The sequence below is a fragment of the Scyliorhinus canicula genome, chromosome 1 (genome assembly GCF_902713615.1).
Source record: "Scyliorhinus canicula chromosome 1, sScyCan1.1, whole genome shotgun sequence".
NCBI lineage: Eukaryota > Metazoa > Chordata > Chondrichthyes > Carcharhiniformes > Scyliorhinidae > Scyliorhinus > Scyliorhinus canicula.
The window spans coordinates 28673698-28693264 of NC_052146.1; the positions used below are offsets into that span (position 1 = coordinate 28673698).

At 43.6% G+C, this 19567-nt stretch overlaps 1 protein-coding gene across 2 annotated transcripts in view; it reads left to right on the forward strand.

Annotated features, from left to right (window-relative positions):
* The window catches only part of grk3 (G protein-coupled receptor kinase 3), a 408882-nt gene that overhangs the window by 1926 nt on the left and 387389 nt on the right, over nucleotides 1-19567 (forward strand). For both annotated transcript variants that reach the window (XM_038778587.1, XM_038778674.1), the window contains exon 2: nucleotides 10213-10289. In XM_038778587.1, coding sequence (XP_038634515.1) covers nucleotides 10213-10289 — 77 coding nt within the window. The remainder of the gene's footprint in view (nucleotides 1-10212; nucleotides 10290-19567) is intronic.

The window sequence follows — 19567 nt, forward strand, 5'->3', positions numbered from 1 at the left end:
TCGAGATGGTCAGCCAGAGAGCTAGGTGTGAGATGAGAAACTTCTTTACTCCGAGTTATTGTGATTTGGAAAGCGCTGCCTTGTGGTGGAGGCGGATTCCATAGTAGGTTTCAAAAGAAGATTGGATATATATTTGAAAGTGATGGATTTAGAGGGCTACGAAAATAGGGCTGGCTAACGGGACTGGCTAGGTAGCACTTTCGGGAGCTGGTGCAGACACGATGGGCCGAATGGACTTCTGTGCTGTAAAATTCTCTGATTCCATGTGTATGTGTGTTATGTTTTCTGAATATCTGCAGTGTTTTGATTGTTACATATTGTACGCATTCAAGGGCTGTAACTCAATCTATCCTGAAAAACTAAATTTTGAGAAAGAGGAAGTAAACTGATATCAAATTTGCCTAAATTGCTGACGATTGTTCCCTACTGCCTACTACTTAAAGAACAAAGCTACTTTGTTATAAATATAGTGTTCTGTAGATGATCGTTTGTGTTCATATAAAATCTATACTTACAAAACTATACATGTAACTATACCTGTTACATGTGGTGTCTGATGTAGGACTTAATAAAAATTAAAGTTATGTCATTTTCTTTTCCCAAAGAGACCGACTTGCCAGCTTAGACTAGATTTTCAATTCAGTTGACCAGCCTTGCAGTTTTTGTTGTGGTTCTAATGCACTCACAGAAACAAAATAAGTTAGCTGATTCCCAGAGGGGGAATCTAGTTCATAGAATCATAGAATTTACAGTGCAGAAGGAGGCCATTCAGCCCATCGAAAGAGCACCCTTCCTAAGCACATACCTCTATCCTATCCCCGTAACCCAGCAACATCATCTAACTTTTGGACACCATGGGCAATTTCGCATGATCAATCCACCTGACCCGCACATCTTTGGACTGTGGAAGGAAACCGGAGCACCCGGAAGAAACCCACGCAGACACTGGGAGACCGTGCAGACTCTGCACAGACATTAATCCAAGCTGGGAATCGAACCTGGGTCCCTGGCGCTATGAGGCAACAGTACTAACCACTGTGATACCGAACGGCCTGGACAAGGGATGTTGGAAATAATTTTTCAAAAATAAAGTTTTACAGCTTTTAAAAAAAGGCTTTAAATAAAGTATCAGTGTAATTACGCTGTTATCTGATGACAATCTATTATGCATCATTGATGATGGTCATAAAGTATTAAATCTCATCCAAATTTTGAGCCTGTGTCTGAAAGGCTTTTCAGATTTTTGGCAAACCTATTTCGATTTCCCCCATAAATTGATAAACTTGGGGGGGGGGGGGGGGAGAGAATCCAAAATGAAGAATGTTATGAAACTAGGAATTAAGCAAATGTAGATTCCAGGAATGAACCCCTGCTTATAATATATTTTGAATGAATGTAAATCATCATTATGTTTTCACAAGCATGAAAGATTCTTAACTCACTCCTGCAGCATTTGCGTATTACGAAGAGCTCTCCCACTAATGAAAGAGGAGCCTGAATGCATCATACTCCTCTTGCTGTTGTAGTTTGTAATAATTGTTCTTTGGAAGCTGGCTGGATTCAAGTCAGCTTGGAAGTTTCCCTATTTGAATGAGAAAGTACACAACCAGTTGCAGTGGCAAAATATATCATATCTTGGGTTCAGTACTGGGTCTTTTTGGAGTTAGCTGACATGTCCTGGTGTGTTCAAATTGAAATTAAAGCTCTGAGACTAGGAATGTGAAAATCAGCGAAGGTTCTAATTTCCTACTACCGAGTTGTATCTGCTAGAAAGTGGTGGGTGATGGTCAGTGTTGCCTACCATGACTGACGCACCCCAGACTCTCAAATGAAGAATAACTGCTCCCTGGTGGATTTATGGTAATGCCTCAACCAATCAGAGCTGACAGCACCCTTTTCCCATGCAGTATAAATTGTTGCTTTCTTTTGTAATCAATATTCTTGCACCTGTTTGACGAGTGCAAGACAAAAAGCTTTGACAGCACGTCCAATACTCAAGCTCTGTACTACCAAACAACTAGAAGAATTATCATTTGGGTGAGGAACTGGCTGGCTGCTGGTATACATGGAACTGTACCCCAATACAGGTTAATGCAGTCAGTTTTTCAAGGGTGTACGATTCTGCCACTGGATTTAAGAGGCAGGTTTGGTATAAACAGCTGGTCCCTGAACTAGAACTGCCAGTAATAAACAGGCTTCAGAACAATCAGGAAAATGGTTGTGTGGAATTTCAAGGGTTTGTGGTGTAGTTGGAACTGGGAATATTGATGAGATGGGAGTCATCACTCTGCATCTAATTTTTGCTCTCCTGATCTCATTGAAGGAGGCAGTTTAAATTCTGCATTTGGCTGGGTTGTACTTGAACTCAAAGTGCTTGACAGAGAATTGCTAGAAGCGCTTTGATTTTGGTTCTACCTCAGGTGAGAGGCAGCTTTATTTTTCATTCCGATATCCGGTAATTTTTAAATTACCAAGCATGATTAACCCTGACATGGATGAGCACAAAATCCACACAAAAATAGCATTAATAGTATTTAAGGGATAAGTATACCCCGCAGGGCAAGAGTTATAGCTGGGGGAAGGGCAATTATGATGCCATTAGACATGACTTAGGATGTGTTGGTTGGAGAAGTAGGCTGCAAGGGTTGGGCACACTGGATATGTGGAGCTTGTTCAAGGAACAGCTATTGCATGTTCTTGATAAGTACGTACCAGTCAGGCAGGGAGGAAGGGGTCGAGCGAGGGAACCGTGGTTTACCAAAGAAGTGGAATCTCTTGTTAAGAGGAAGAAGGAGGCCTATGTGAAGATGAGGCGTGAAGTTTCAGTTGGGGCGCTTGATAGTTACAAGGAAGCGAGGAAGGATCTAAAGAGAGAGCTGAGACGAGCAAGGAGGGGGCATGAGAAGTCTTTGGCAGGTAGGATCAAGGAAAACCCAAAAGCTTTCTATAGGTATGTCAGGAATAAAAGAATGACTAGGGTAAGAGTAGGGCCAGTCAAGGACAGTGGTGGGAAGTTGTGTGTGGAGGCTGAGGAGATAAGCGAGATACTAAATGAATACTTTTCGTCAGTATTCACTCAAGAAAAAGATAATATTGTGGAGGAGAATGCTGAGACCCAGGCTATTAGAATAGATGGCATTGAGGTGCGTAGGGAAGAAGTGTTGGCAATTCTGGACAAGGTGAAAATAGATAAGTCCCCGGGGCCGGATGGGATTTATCCTAGGATTCTCTGGGAAGCCAGGGAAGAGATTGCTGAGCCTTTGGCTTTGATTTTTAGGTCATCATTGGCTACAGGAATAGTGCCAGAGGACTGGAGGATAGCAAATGTGGTCCCTTTGTTCAAGAAGGGGAGTAGAGATAACCCCAGTAACTATAGGCCGGTGAGCCTAACGTCTGTGGTGGGTAAGGTCTTGGAGAGGATTATAAAAGATACGATTTATAATCATCTAGATAGGAATAATATGATTAGGGATAGTCAGCATGGTTTTGTGAAGGGTAGGTCATGCCTCACAAACCTTATCGAGTTCTTTGAGAAGGTGACTGAACAGGTAGACGAGGGTAGAGCAGTTAATGTGGTGTAAATGGATTTCAGTAAAGCGTTTGATAAGGTTCCCCACGGTCGGCTATTGCAGAAAATACGGAGGCTGGGGATTGAGGGTGATTTAGAGATGTGGATCAGAAATTGGCTAGTTGAAAGAAGACAGAGAGTGGTAGTTGATGGGAAATGTTCAGAATGGAGTTCAGTTACGAGTGGCGTACCACAAGGATCTGTTCTGGGGGCGTTGCTGTTTGTCATTTTTATAAATGACCTAGAGGAGGGCGCAGAAGGATGGGTGAGTAAATTTGCAGACGACACTAAAGTCGGTGGAGTTGTAGACAGTGCGGAAGGATGTTGCAGGTTACAGAGGGACATAGATAAGCTGCAGAGCTGGGCTGAGAGGTGGCAAATGGAGTTTAATGTGGAGAAGTGTGAGGTGATTCACTTTGGAAAGAATAACAGGAATGCGGAATATTTGGTTAATGGTAAAATTCTTGGTAGTGTGGATGAGCAGAGGGATCTCGGTGTCCATGTACATAGATCCCTGAAAGTTGCCACCCAGGTTGATAGGGTTGTGAAGAAGGCCTATGGTGTGTTGGCCTTTATTGGTAGAGGGATTGAGTTCCGGAGCCATGAGGTCATGTTGCAGTTGTACAAAACTCTAGTACGGCCGCATTTGGAGTATTGCGTACAGTTCTGGTCGCCTCATTATAGGAAGGACGTGGAAGCTTTGGAACGGGTGCAGAGGAGATTTACCAGGATGTTGCCTGGTATGGAGGGAAAATCTTATGAGGAAAGGCTGATGGACTTGAGGTTGTTTTCGTTAGAGAGAAGAAGGTTAAGAGGTGACTTAATAGAGGCATACAAAATGATCAGAGGGTTAGATAGGGTGGACAGCGAGAGCCTTCTCCCGCGGATGGAGGTGGCTAGCACGAGGGGACATAGCCTTAAATTGAGGGGTAATAGATATAGGACAGAGGTCAGAGGTGGGTTTTTTACGCAAAGAGTGGTGAGGCCGTGGAATGCCCTACCTGCAACAGTAGTGAACTCGCCAACATTGAGGGCATTTAAAAGTTTATTGGATAAGCATATGGATGATAAGGGCATAGTGTAGGTTAGATGGCCTTTAGTTTTTTTTTCCATGTCGGTGCAACATCGAGGGCCGAAGGGCCTGTACTGCGCTGTATCGTTCTATGTTCTAATGTATGCAACAATATATATTGTCTAAAATCAAAGGTTTAAAACCGGGAGCTATGTATTTACATTATGTACCTTGTGTTGCCCTATTATGTATTTTCTTTTTATTTTATTTTCATGTACTAAATGATCTGTTTAGGGCAGCATGGTGGCCTAGTAGTTAGCACAGCTGCCACACGGCGCTGAGGTCCCAGGTTCAATCCCGGCTCTGGGTCACTGTCTGTGTGGCATTTGCACATTCTTCCCGTGTCTGCGTGGGTTTTGCCCCCACAACCCAAAAATGTGCAGAGTAGGTGGATTGGTCAAGCTAAATTGCCCCTTAATTGGAAAAAATAATTGGGTAATCGAAATGATCTGTTTCAGCTGCTCGCAGAAAAATACTTTTCACTGTACCTTGGTACACGTGACAATAAACAAATCCAATCCAAAACATTGTTGAAAATTGCCCAGTTCTGTGTTCAGCCATGAATTATTGTTCACCAGGAAGCTTAATGCAGAAAATGTTGATCTACACCATGTCTGCAAGTACATCACACCAAGATCTTGAGTTTCTGGAACATTAATATCATTATTTGCCCCTTTAAATTAATTTGCTGCTTCCGCTAGCTTTCTGAATGCCATTCCCAAGATGTTGGGCAGTTGGCTTAAGGCACCCACATGGAATTTATTTTAATTTAAGTAATTTTAAGCTCCCCAATGGCTCAATGTTTTTAAGTAACCGCTGTTACAAACCCAAAAAGGTCCCAATTTCATTGTTGGTATACGCTGAGTTGTCTGGACAATGTAAAGTATGCCAAAGTAGTATCAGTGCCCCTGAATAAGTGGGGGGGGGGGGGGGGGGAGTTCATGTGCCACGTGATGGATCTAAGCTTGGGCATGGCGGGTTGTGCCACGTGATGGATCTAAGCTTGGGCATGGCGGAGATGACTCCCCCGCTTTTTTAGCCAAGCAGTCACTATTGACGTTTAAATATTAATAACTTGGGAGGACAACCAGTAACGTGGAAAGGGAGAGGTGAGAAAATTGAATTTATTTTATAAATGACAGAACAAAAAATTGTAAAATATATTAGGTTGTCATCTTCACAGTTTAAACAAACCAGAGCCGTTCCACCAAGTGGAAAGGGTTTGGAGGAGGATGCTGTGGTCAGCCGTGTCAAAGGTTGCAGGTAACTTGGGAATGATGAAGATGGAGAATTTACCATTGTTATAGTGACATACATGTCATTTGTGACTTTCTTAAGAGCTGTTTTGTACTGTGACAGGGTTGGCATTTAGATTGGAGGGGTTCAAACAAGGGGTCACTGCTCTCCTAGATTGCGATTGTACAAAGGCAGGAACCTGCCAGGAACAAAAACCATACCTTTATAATAAATGTATTGAGAACAAAATTTGTTTCCAAGTTTGTGTGCAACTTCTCCCATACACAGACTCACAGAAGCTTACAATACAGAAGAAGGCTATTTGGCCCAACAGTGTGCAGGTTCTTTGGCATTCGATTTTTGATTGGTCTTTCACTATTCTGCCCCTTTCACACAGCCCTCTATTTTCCTCTGCTACAAATATTTGTTAAATCTTCGGTATAATGGGCTCTGCTTCAAGTAGTCGGTGTAACAAAACATTGCATACTCATAGAAATGTATGTCGGAATTTCCCTGAACCCCTCTCACTCTCTTAAAAACAATTTTAAATTGATAGCATCTTATCACTGGCCCCTGCCCAGTCAGAGGAAATAATTCTTTGCTATTCACTCAAACAAAATCCTTCATCTTCACTATTAAATCTTATTTTAATTTCTTTGCATCTGTGGAAATAATACCACCAATTTTAAATATTTTCCTAATTATGGATCCTCACCTCATTGAGGTGAATCTGTTGTAGGACCTCAATGGTTTTATTTATTCTTCCAAAATGGGGCCACTAAAACTGCATACATCATTTTAATTGTGACCTGACAAATAAATTGCACAAATGTATACATTTTTTCACGCCAATGCTGCTATTTACAAGGTCCAAAATACTGTTGACTTTTTGATGATTAGATGTTCTTGCACTTGCATGTTCCGAGCATGAATATTTGCATCCTTGGGCTTCCCTATTGATCTGTGCTGTCAGCATGTTTGCATTTAATATGTACTCCAATTCATTGTTTTATTTCTTCCAGCTATTACCTCAGAAGTATTTGCATGAAATTACATCAGTCACCTGTCTGTCTTTCTAACCTGTTTGCCTTTCCCTGAAGTCTTTTACAGCTCTTGTGGTTTGTCAAAACCCCTCCTTCTATTTTTTGAATTAATTTTAAGGTTGGATCATTCATGCTCAAGCCAAATCATCTTTGTATACCAATAATAAAAATAGGCTAATTCCATCTCTCCCCTAATTCAAGCAATACTTATTTGCACCAATTTTTAAATTTCTTTCTTTGTGGCTATGGTTCTTGCATATGATTGATTTTTGCTAAAATAAATCTCTTGAGAGACACCTATACACTGTACATATTATTCATTCACTTTGTATTCAATTAGATACTTTTCCAAAAGGTCGCAAATTTTTCAAACATGAATTACTTTTAACAAGTCTGTTGTTGCTGTCCTTGACTAACCCTGGCATTTCTAAATACTTACTAATATTATTTTGAATTATGGCTTCTGAGAGTTTGCTCACAACTGACATTACACCAACAGATCCATTTTATCCTACCTTCCCTTTTTGAACAAAGGTATGCATTGGCTCCTTTCCAGTTTAGTGGCATAATATACACATTTAAAGAATGAAAAACTGTGGACAAAGTCTATGTTTTTCAGGTCTCTTCACCATTCTTTGGTGTCATCAGGGTCCACTGACTTCCTCATCTTGGGTTTGACACTGCAATGGTGCCACTAGGATTGGCACCATCAAGTGATCTCTTCACAGGGCTATGTCAATGATGCTGTGTGGAAACATTTTAGGGGGTGGGTTAGATGGGTTAAATGGGGAGATGATTAGGAAATTAGAAGCACAAAGGGACTTGGGAGTTCTTGTTCACGATTCTCTTAAGGTTAACATGCAAGTTCAGTTGGCAGTTAGGAAGGCAAGTGCAGTGTTGGCATTCATGTCACGAGCGCTAGAATACAAGACCAGGGATGTACTTCTGAGGTTATATAACGCTATGGTCAGACCCCATTTGGAGTATTGTGAGCAGTTTTGGACCCTGTATCTAAGGAAGGATGTGCTGCCCTTGGAAAAGGTCCAGAGGAGGTTCACAAGAATGATCCCTGGAATTAACAGCTTGTCGTATGAGGAATGATTTGGGTCTGTACTCGTTGGAGTTTAGAAGGTAAGGGGGGTATCTTACTGAAACTTGCAGGATACTGCGAGGCCTGGATAGTGTGAATGTGGAGAGGATGTTTCCACTTGTAGAAGCAGAGGACACAATCTCAGACTAAAGGGATGATCCTTTAAACCAGAGATGAGGAGGAATTTCTTCAGCCAGAGGGTGGTGAATCTGTGGAACTCTTTGTCGCAGAAGGCTGTGGAGGCCAAATCACTGACTGTCTTTAAGACAGAGATAGATAGGTTTAGGTTCTTGATTAATAAGGGGATCACGGGTTATGGGGAGAAGGCAGGAGAATGGGGATGAGAAAAATATCAGCCATGATTGAATGGCAGAGCAGACTCAATGGGCCGAGTGTCTTAATTCTGCTCCTATGTCTTCTGGTCTTGATTCTTGGGGAAAATGGTTTGCATCCTCTTCTGAATGTGTTGCGATCAGGAATATAGATGTTGACACAGCCATCAGTGCATAGTGTTTACACAACAACATGCTGGGTGGAAAGGGGTGATCCTGAGAAAACCGTGGAACTGATCCCTGCAAGCACTGTCAGTTGCAATACAAAGTGAAACTCTTCCTTTTGAAGATTGACTAAAATTCTGACTCATGTAAAACACGCAACAGCTTAACTTGTAGTATTGCTCCATTAATGTGCCAAGGTGCTTTTACATCAGTACGCCAAAGACAAAATAGTTAAAAGAAATCCAAGAAATATGGTGAATCATGGTGCAAGAGTTAGGAGAGTTGAAAAACTTCTTAAAATGGCCATTGAAGTTAAGAAGTAGAAGGGTTCAGAAAATAATTTTCAGAGAGTACAACACTGTTGGCTGAAAGATGGTCAAAATGAGGGGCCACTCACAAAAGACAAGAGTTGTCAGAATGGAAGTTAAGGGTGAGGAAGTAATATTGAAAGAGGTGCAGAGACAAGAAATAAGAAAGCCATGAAGAGATCCCACTTTGGCTTTGTTTTTGCTTACGCGAGACCCTTGCATACGTAACCAATGGCAAGCTGAACACTAGAATAAAGTCCTGGTTGTAACCGATCTTTCGCTGTAAGTGGTAGTGGTCGGTTCAATTTGAAAGGATAAATTAATAATATATTGTACGTTGATGTGAGATTTCCCTTATAGCTTATTGAGATCAATATAGTAAAAATAACAAGTGGCAACAACCTCCAAGTGTCAGCATGCACGTACCTTTTGTTCCTGCAATCAATAAAGAATATCATAAAACTGAAGCACATTAATCCTTAGTGGGTTTTATCTCTGTGCCGTTGTCTACTGATGTCTGCTTTTAGGAGGATTTGATTGCAGTTCGTTAAGTCAGATGATCAAATGATATATAATCTGAAAGTAAGTGGTGAAAATTAAATTTGATTGTCAGAACTTTGTACAAATAATTGACACACTTGGTTTTCAAGGCCATGTCCTCTAAATGTGTTTGTTTATGAAGAATAACAGTAACATAGTAAATCATGAGATTGTAGCTGTATGCAGTTGCAACTTCCCATGCCATGACTTCAGCCATACTATATTGAGTGGAGGGACGAGCTGTTACTTGGAGATAACAAAGGTAAAATCACTTAAAAGTGATGGTTAGTAAGGGCTCAGTGGTCATTTATGTACTAAGAGAGCATAACATCAGAGTAAGAGTCATTCTGAGATGGAGGGTGGAAATAAGCAATTCCCCAGAGAGAGGAAGAGGAGCTGTTGTACAATTGAATAATTAATTAATCATCGCTTATTGTCACAAGTAGGCTTCAATGAAATTACTGTGAAAAGCCCCTGCAAGTGCCCAAGACAGATATCAGCATTGACAGACTAGGTTTGCATTTCGCCACTTTGGCTGTGTAGGACTTGAGGTCTGGAAGCAGCAAAGAAAAATAGAAAGATTAAAAAATAAACATTTTCAAATTAAACCTTTTTAAAAGGAGGTGCCATGTATTAGGACAATTTCTGTAGTATTGAAAGGCAAACTGTAACATTCTGTCTTCTCACTCGACCATAATTTGTTACACATTTGATTTTCAGAAACTAATTAACGAAACCATATGCGTCAGCCAGTAGTGAAACTAAAAAGATTTCATGTGGTGTGTTGGGAGTCAACATTTTGCACTTTATTGAAACAACTGGCAGATTTCTACATTTTTACTTTTTCTTAATTTTCAGCATACGCAGTGTTATGCAAAAGTACCTGGAGGAAAGAGATGAACTAACCTTTGAGAAGATCTTCAACCAGAAAATTGGTGAGTGAAAAAATTGCACATGTTTCAGAGGTAATGATTTCCTGCTGCAGGGATTTGATTTTTGAGTTCTGTTTTTAATAGTATCATACATCAGCAGACGTGTTATCAAAAGGGGCATGAAATTCAACCAAAGGGGGTGTGAAATTCAACCCTTTGAAATGCTGGCTGTCCTGGAATTTTACAGATCTCACATTTTGTTGATTTGATAATTTTTTTTATTTAAAAAAAAAATCTTTTTGTTCAGTTCTCTTTTAGTAGCTTGGACTAGGATGTGGCTCTATATGGCCTGCAGCCATCCAGTACATAACCAGGTGCTCAGTCCTCATGCATAATTTAGAATGAAAAAAAATGCAACCACGCAGAGCATTACACCCGAGCCTGACCCACACTTGCATACTTTCCAGTAGGAGTCATTAGATAATTGACAAGGCGCGGACATCCTTGTTTATTTTCACTTGCCATTAGCCTGAGTGATGCCAATTGTAGTGTCACCTGACCATATTCAGATAGTTCAGGATAGACCGGGGATTGAGCCAGGGATCTTCTTAGCTGTAATGAATTCGGGATTTACCAAGTTTGTTTTAATTAAAAATAAATAAATTTAGAGCCCAATTCTTTTTTTTTTCCAATTAAGGGGCAATTTAGCACGGCCAATCCATCTACCATACACACCTTTGGATTGTGGGGGTGAGACGCACACAGACACAGGGAGAATGCGAAAACTCCATACGAGCAGTGAACTGGGGCGGGAATGAACCCGGGTCCTTGGCGCCGTGAGGCAGCAGTGCTAACCACTGCGCCACCATGCTGCCTGGGATTTACCAGCTAAGCCAACGTGAGCACAATTCCGCTATATCTCAATAACAATATTCTGTTGCATTTAAATTTTGAGTGTTACCAAACGGTGAGAATAGAGAGCAATTTGAAAACGCTGTTTATTGACCAATGCACTGGATCCCTGACAAAATCAATCAAGTTTAATAAAGGAATAGGTGCATCAGTGGGATTGAAATGGGAGAAAGAAATGATCCTAATTGGACCAGTCAGAAGCATGTTCAGTATTGTTCCCACGTTTCCTGTCCTTTCTAATGAAAGCTGCTGCTTTGCTGCCTCCTGAATCCCAGATCATGTTTCCGATCTCCTGGTTTTGCATCCTCAGGTTTTTGCCTTCAGCCTGTTCAGTCTTCACAGTTTCCATTTCAGATGTCACCACAACCATCCCACACGTTGCTACGATCCTGGTGAATGTCACTAATTTCATACCAAAGGCATCACCATCCTTTTGCACGATCAGAACCAATTACTAAATTCTCTACTCAAAAATTAGCAAACTAAACACCGATGAAACTCCAGGGCTAAGTTGAGATATTAAGATGTAAATTACTGTAATGCATAGCATGTTGTACTGCTTATTGGATTGAATTTTACTTCAATATTTCATGGAGACTTTGACCACCTCAAATTTCAACGTCCTCTTGTCTGAGCATACTGCATAGAGCATCAAATGCTAACAAGAGATCGGGAAATATTAACATTAGAAACAATGGGCGCGATTCAGTGGTCTCATTGCACTTGAGCGAGAGCATGATGAGGCCTGTAAATAGCTGGAGAGGCCAAGAATGAGAACCGCTCTGGCGGCAAACCGTTCGCTATGCAACCAGCCTGCTCCCGTAAGCGAAATTGGGATCCCACCGTAGCCTGGCGAGAAACCAATAATCACCACTTAAGCCCGATTTCCATCAAACATCCAACAACCACCAGTGATCTAATTGCCTTCCCAGCAAGTGGTCACAAGGGCGCAGATTAGTACTCCTTTTTAAAAGCTTGAAGCCGGCGGTAGGGCTGCTGCAGGGACCCGAAGAGGTGAGAAGCCATCTTCGCACTGGACTTGCTGCTCTTGTGCTTGGAGGGGAGGGTGGGGTCTAGCCTCAGTTTCGTGCACTGCCATGGGGGGGCGGGGTTTGAAGCTGGCCGGGGGGGGGTGGAGGGAAACCGTTCGCGGATCTGCCATGCCAGCTCCTCGATCATGTGTAATCATTCCAGGGGCATCCCTAGTCCCTGCCTGTCTGTCCCACCGACCACCCATAAATCCCACTGTCCCCGGAGGCCTCTGGCCGTGCAGCCGAAGGCTATTGCTAACAGAGAGTTGTCAATCCTAGTTAAGTGAGCACTTCATACATCCCAAGTGGATTCCCGTGGTGGGCATGCCATGTACCATGTGGGAGTCTAGCATCCCAATCAGACCGTGATGTCTGGACACTGTGCCTGAACACTGCGGGAGTCAACACCACGGACGCAGCAACCATCATCCAACTAACCGGGGATGTGCCCCAGCCCCGGGGATATGTCCTCGGCCAAAGAGTGGATTCGTGCAATGGGGAGATAACGTTACGTGCGGGTATCTGGGGTGCAGTGTGGGGGCCGTGAGTAGGGGCCCCTGCTGCGGCTGGATGTGCCTGGGCAGGACATGCTGGGTGGCATGGGGGGGTGGCAGAGAGCAATGGGGGGGACTGGAGGATCCCAGGGGTGGAAGACATCACTGTTTGTCAGTCTCGCACCCTCTCCCAATTCCTTACAGAGATTGAATGGTATGGACAATATTCTGGACCCCGCAGAACTTGCCCTAGTGGTGCTGCTGGCAGACCAGGTGGCCAGACAGCAGCAGCAGCAGCATCGATAGAGACTTGAGGCGGCAGCCCATTTGCAGGGGTCCTCCCCAAACTCTATCCAGCTAGGGACGGAGCCCTGTTTCGAGCTGATGACGGACAGCACATGCTGCAGGAGGCTCCGCCGCAACAATCAGACTGTCAGGCCACTGTGCGATGTACTTGTGGACCTTGCACTACTTGGAGGAGGAGGACACCTGCTGCCAGTGGTTGTCAAGTCATCGCAGCCCTGAACATTTACACCTCAGGATCATTCCAGGGCTCAAGTGGGGATTTGTGTGGCCTGGAGGTTCCCCTCCAAGTCACTGCCAGCCTGACTTGGAAATTTATTGCCGTTCCTTCGCTGTCGCTGGGACAAAATCCTGGAATTCCCTCTCTTAACAGCACAGTGGATGTACCTGCACCTGAAGGACTGCAGCGGTTGAAGAAGTCAACTCACCACCACCTTCTGAAGGGCAACTAGGGATGGGCAATAAATGCTGGCCTAACCAGCGACACTCGCATCTCGTAAGTGAATAAAGCAAAAAATAAAAAAATAAAAAAACAAGCCCACAGGGAGATCCGACAGAATCACAGATGCCCCGTTTGCCTTGGAGAGAACTATATAAACTTGGACATGACCAAGCGCAACAAGGTGCAGGATTCTCTGCCATCGCCAGGATGCTCCAGGTCCAGGGGCTCATAGATGGCACGCATGTCACCTGTGCTCACTGGGCCATTTGGGAGTGCCCTATGTCAACAGGAAAGGGTTCCACTCCTTGAACATCCAGCTTCTGTGCAACCAACACCTTACGATCATGCATGTGCTTGCATGCTTCCCAGAGCGTGTGCACAACAGTTAAATCCTGGGGCAGTCAGACTTCCCTAACCTCTTCGAGGACCACCCCAGGATGGCTGATTGCCTCTTGGTGGATAAGGGTACCCGCTAAAGACCTGTGTAATGGTGCCAGTACAGAAGCCGGTGACCGGTGTGGAGACCATAGCCACTCGTGAGCCATTCATTGCTGGAGGTTTGCTGACACCCCTCTCTAAGTATCACGGCTGCACTCTGTCATCTGCATCAGCTTTGAGTAAACCTGGTCCAGATGTTCATCATCTGACTGGGATTCAGCAGAACTCCGACTGCCGCCTCGCCTGTGAGTTCTCGCCTCCACCTGATATACATCTACAACTGGTGCTCACCAAATTGTGTCCCAGAAGTCTGACCACTGCTGTTGCCCACCGACGTGTGTCTCTGCGCTGGTGGAGGGATGGAAGCTGTGAGCTGTGAAGAATCAATGGTGGCATCCTTGGGGCTCTCCGAGATATTATTATGCAAGCGGGGGTGTTGCGTGGGTGGCATGGGCACGGTGCTGGGTGGAGCGGTACCAGGCACATTCCTTGGGGGGGGGGGGGGGGGGGGGGGGGGGGGAGTTGAGGGTGGGTGGACCAGGGCATGGTGCTGGGTGGTGGCACATTCCAGGTTTGGGAGGGGGGGTAGTCCGGTGCTAACACACCTGCACAGCCTGGTGTAGGTCGTTCACCTTCTTGCGGCACTGGGTGCTGTTCCTTCAGGCCATGACCTCCTCTCTGAGCCTCCCCAGGTCTGCGTTCCCGAATTGTGTGTGGGGGTGGCGGTCCTGGTGAATCTGCTGGAGCGCCATGATTTGTGGTGTGAGGCCCGTGGGGCTTCCTTAATTGGATCAATTATCTCTCTATTGCCGCGCCGAGTGCCAGGAATCTCACAGCAGTTCCCACTCGCTACTACACTTGGAAACTTTTTCATTGAATCGTGCCCAATGTGTTATTCTCCAAATTATTCTATGATTTGGGAACTCGTAGCTTTTTCTGTGCCTCAGTTGTTGAAAACAATGCAAAAATGGAACATATGAACATTACCATCCAAACTTGACATCTGATAAAATGGTCTGTGAAATCTCTAGGCAAAGTAAGTAAAATTACAGAACGCTTAAATCTTAAATCCTGCAATATACATTCGAGGCCGCCTTTGGTATGGGACTATAGAATCATGACTAGGTCATTTAACCCCTTGAGTCTGTTCCTCCATTCAATGAGTTCAATGGCTGACCGTTTCCCGAACTCCATATACTTTGCTCCATGTCCACTTTGGCAAACAAAAATGCATCAGTCTCAGATTTAAAATGAACAGTTGACCTGGCACTAATTGCCTTTTACGGAAGACAGTTCCAAACTTCTATCTGAAGTGTTTCTTAATTTCACCCCTGAGAGGTCTGGCACTAATTTGTAAATTAGGTCCCTAGTCATCCTCCAACCAGCAGAAATAGTTTATTTTTATCATTTCACTATCCCTCTTAATATCTTGATGATTTTGATCAAACAACTTCTTAACTCTCTTAACTTCCAGCAGTCACAACCCAATTTTATTAATCCTTCGCTGTAACTTAACTCTTGAAATCCAGGGTATCATTCTGGTAAAATTATGCTGTGCTGTCTCCAAGACAAGTACATCCTCCCAAAGGTGTGGTGTGTTCACCATCATTTAGCTGTTTTAATATTATTTGAGTAAAGTGCAGTTAATTGATATCATTTCTTAGAAACACCCAGGTGCATTATTTTCAGTTCTAAAAAATTCATTACTTTATAGCGAAAATCTTTATCTTTATATCTTCTGAAAAGTGTAAAGGCTTAGATCTTGAATTTGAATTTGATCAAAGAGACTGTATTAGCAGCCATTTCAGAGGTTACATATACAAACAGCTGCATGGAAGAACTGAAAATGTGTTTTTGGACAGTTTGATATCCCTGGTCTTCATATCAAAGCTTGTCTGTAAAAGTTGTTTCATAAAACTCCAAAATTTAGGAAACTGCTCAAATGTATTGGAATTTTACACAATGCCAATGAGAACAGGAATGTTTCATTGTATTTCTGTACAGTGTTTGGAAAATAAGTTCCTTTGGAATTTTTATGCTGGGAATGAATGGGAAGTTGTTTGTGTTGGATTTTATTCACCACTCTTTCCTCCTTTAAAGTCATCCTCAATAGATTTAGATTTGTTGTCACGTGTACTGAGGTATAGTGAAAAGTATTGTTCTGCATAAAGTCCAGGCAGATCGTTCTATACATGAAAACATAGTACATATGATAAATACACAATGTAATACATAGACATCGGGTGGAGCACAGAGTATAGTGCTACTACAGTAGAGAAGATGCATAGAGAGATCAGTTTAGTCCATAAGAGGGCAATTCAGGAATGTCCGCTTCTTGGATCAAATAACCTTCCAAGTATCCCCTCCTTTGCGAGGTGTCCATTTTATGTCTCTGAAACAAATTTAAAAAATATATATATTTTTTTATTCTCCTTTTGCACATTTTCTCCCAAATTTACACCCAACAATAAACAATAATCAGAAACAAATGTAATGTCAATCCCCATATCGATAACAATGGCCCGCATGTTAACATAAAAAAATGACAAAAAGGAATCAGGAATCACCCATAGTCACCATTACCACATAGGGTCCCCCCCCCAACCCTCCCAGCCCCCAAACCCCCTTATGTTCGATGTGATCCAATTCTCAAAAGTGCATAATGAATAACACCCATGAATTGTAGAACACCTCTATCCTTCCCCTCAGTTCAAATTTGACCTTTTCAAGCGTTAAGAATTCCAGCAGGTCCCCCCGCCACGCCAGGGCACAGGGCGGAGAGGTTGATCTCCACCCTAACAGGATCCGCCTTCAGGCGATCAACGAAGCGAAGGTTACAACATCTGCCTCCCTGACCGTTTCCAACCCCGGCTGGTCCGACACCCCGAATATGGCCGCCCACGTGCCGGGTCCGGTTTCACGTGCACCACTTTAGAGATTATCCTAAACACCTCCATCCAGTAATCCTCCAGCTTTGGACAGGACCAAAACTTAGGAACGTGGTTTACGGGGCCTCCCCCGCAACGTTCACACACATCATCTACCCCCTCAAAGAGCCGGCTCATCCTCACCCTTGTAGGGTGCGCTCTATACACCACCTTCAGCTGTATCAGCCGCAACCTCGCACACGAGGTGGAGGTGTTCACCCTCCGGAGCACATCACATGGGAACCCCTCCTCCATACCCTCTCCCAACTCTTCCTCTCACTTAGCCTTGATCCCTTCTAGTGGTGCCTTTTCCTCCTCCAAAATAGCCCTGTAAACCTCTGATACTACCCACTTCTCCAGTCCCCCTGTCGTCAGCACCTCCTCCAGCAATGTTGAAGCCGGCTGTACTGGGAAGCTCTGTATCTCCTTTCTGGCAAAGTCTCGAACCTGCGTGTATCCAAATATTTCCCCCCTGTTCCCGCCCATTGTTCGCTCCCAGCTCCTTCAATCCCGCAAAACGACCCCCAAGAAACAAATCTTTTAGTGTCCTAATTCCTTTCTCCTCCCATCTCCGAAGATTTCCATCCCACTTCCCTGGTTCAAATCTATGGTTCCCCCGAATCGACATTCTCTTGACCCTGCCCCCAACCCGAAGTGCTGTCGAAACTGCCTCAAATTCTCTACGAAGCTATTACTACCGGACACCCTGAGTATCTCCCCGGGGCCGTCGGGAACTGCGCTGTCGCTAGCGCCTTCAATCCTGACCCCCATATCCAAACTCTTCTCCATTCTGACCGATTGGGAGTCAACCCCTCTGACCCAGCTCTGTACCTTCTCTACATTCGCCGCCCAGTAATGATACATCAGGTTTGGAAGACCCAAGCCCCCTGCCTGCCTTCCTGTCTGTAGTAGCACCTTTTTAAATTTTGGTCACCTTCCCTCCCCATGTGAACGAGGTAATCATCCCTTCAATCTCTCTAAAAATGCCTTTGGCAAGAAAATCGGCAGGCATTGGAAAATAAACAGGAATCGCGGCAGCACATTCATTTGAACCACTTGTACCCACCCCGATCCTGTGAAACAAATTTGAGCATGTTTCTATGTCAAAGGCACTAAATGGTTTCATCCACTCACATTTTACATAAAGGGAGTCGTTGGTTTGTATTAATCTCCTGAGAATCTCTGTGGAGAAATGAGAAGTTGGTTCTCTGCAGTACAGTATATTAGAAGGGTTTGGCCCAACGGAATCTTTTATGCTTGGAGCCTACTTTTAATTTGAAGTTAACTATATTGTGATCTACACTAAATATGTGTGTTGGAAATGCTAATAAGGGCAGCACGGTAGTGCAGTGGGTTCGCCCTGCTGCCTTAAGGCGCTGAGGTCCCAGGTTTGATCCCAGATCTGGGTCATTGTCCGTGTGGAGTTTGCACATTCTCCCTGTGTTTGCGTGGGTTTTGCCCCCACAACCCAAAGATGGGCAGCATGGCAGCACAAGTGGCTAGCACTGTGGTTTCACAGCACCAGGGCTCCAGGTTCGATTCTCCGCTGGGTCACTGTCTGTGCGGAGTCTGCACGTTCTCCCCGTGTCTGCGTGGGATTCCTCCGGGTGCTCCGGTTTCCTCCCACAGTCCAAAGATGTACAGATTAGGTGGGTTGGCCGTGATAAATTCCCTTAGTGACCAAAAAGGTTGGAAGGGGTTATTGGGCTACGAAGATGGGGTGGAACTGAGGGTTTAAGTGGGTCGGTGCAGACCCGATGGGCCGAATGGCCTCCTTCTGCACTGTATGTTCTATGTGCAGGCTAGGTGGATTGGCCACGCCAAATTGCCCCTTAATTAGAAAAAATGAATTGGGTACTCCAAATTAATTTTTTAAAATGCTAATAATTTGAAAAATAAGTTAAAAAGCACATTGGAATTGTAGATTGTAGTTATGGTCTTGGATAGCTTCCTAAACATGTAACTCAGTGAATCTTTTTAAAAAACCTCTGTAAAGCAAGCCCTGATAAACAGGTTTTATTCATTTTAGATCCACAGTCCCCTCCTACCCCATTTGCACATGTGGCTGATGGCCTCAATAAATAAATTCATTTTTTGCAGCTCTCTGGGTTCTGTACCATCCAATGCTTTCTAGTCAAAAATACACCGAATGGAGTAAATGACTTGTGTTGCTGCTGGAAATTGGCGAGTAAGTTTGCAAAGCTTTATCGCGGGCAGTAAGATGACAGACGACACGAAAATCAAACAAAAGTCTGAGAACACGCACAAACAGATTAAAAAAACAAGTTTTTCCCCGCTGTTACCAGATTCCTCAACGACCCTCTTATGGACTGACCTGATTAATACGATACTCCTGTATACTTCATCCGATGCCGGTGTCTATGTATTTACATTGTGTACCTTGTGTTGCCCTATTATGTATTTTCTTTTTATGTACTAAATGATCTGTTTGTTCTGCTCGCAGAAAAATACTTTTCACTATACCTCTGTACACGTGACAATAAACAAATCTCGAGGAAGAAATACTATTTAGTCTCTGTGATACAAAGGAGTGTTTCTGTGGGAATGTTTAAAGTTTACAATGAGATCTTTACTGAGGCACATTGGCTAGTAATTCAGCTATATTTGCCAAATGGAGCATTTAGTATTTTGCATTGCATTTCTCAGAAATAGTGACTGTAGCTTGGGCAACTGGAAGATGCAAAATCATTTGAGCCCTTCTACAATTCACTGAGCAGTTTCTCTGCTTCAGTTTACAGCTCTAAGTCAGGTTACTAAATATTGTTTCAAGTTT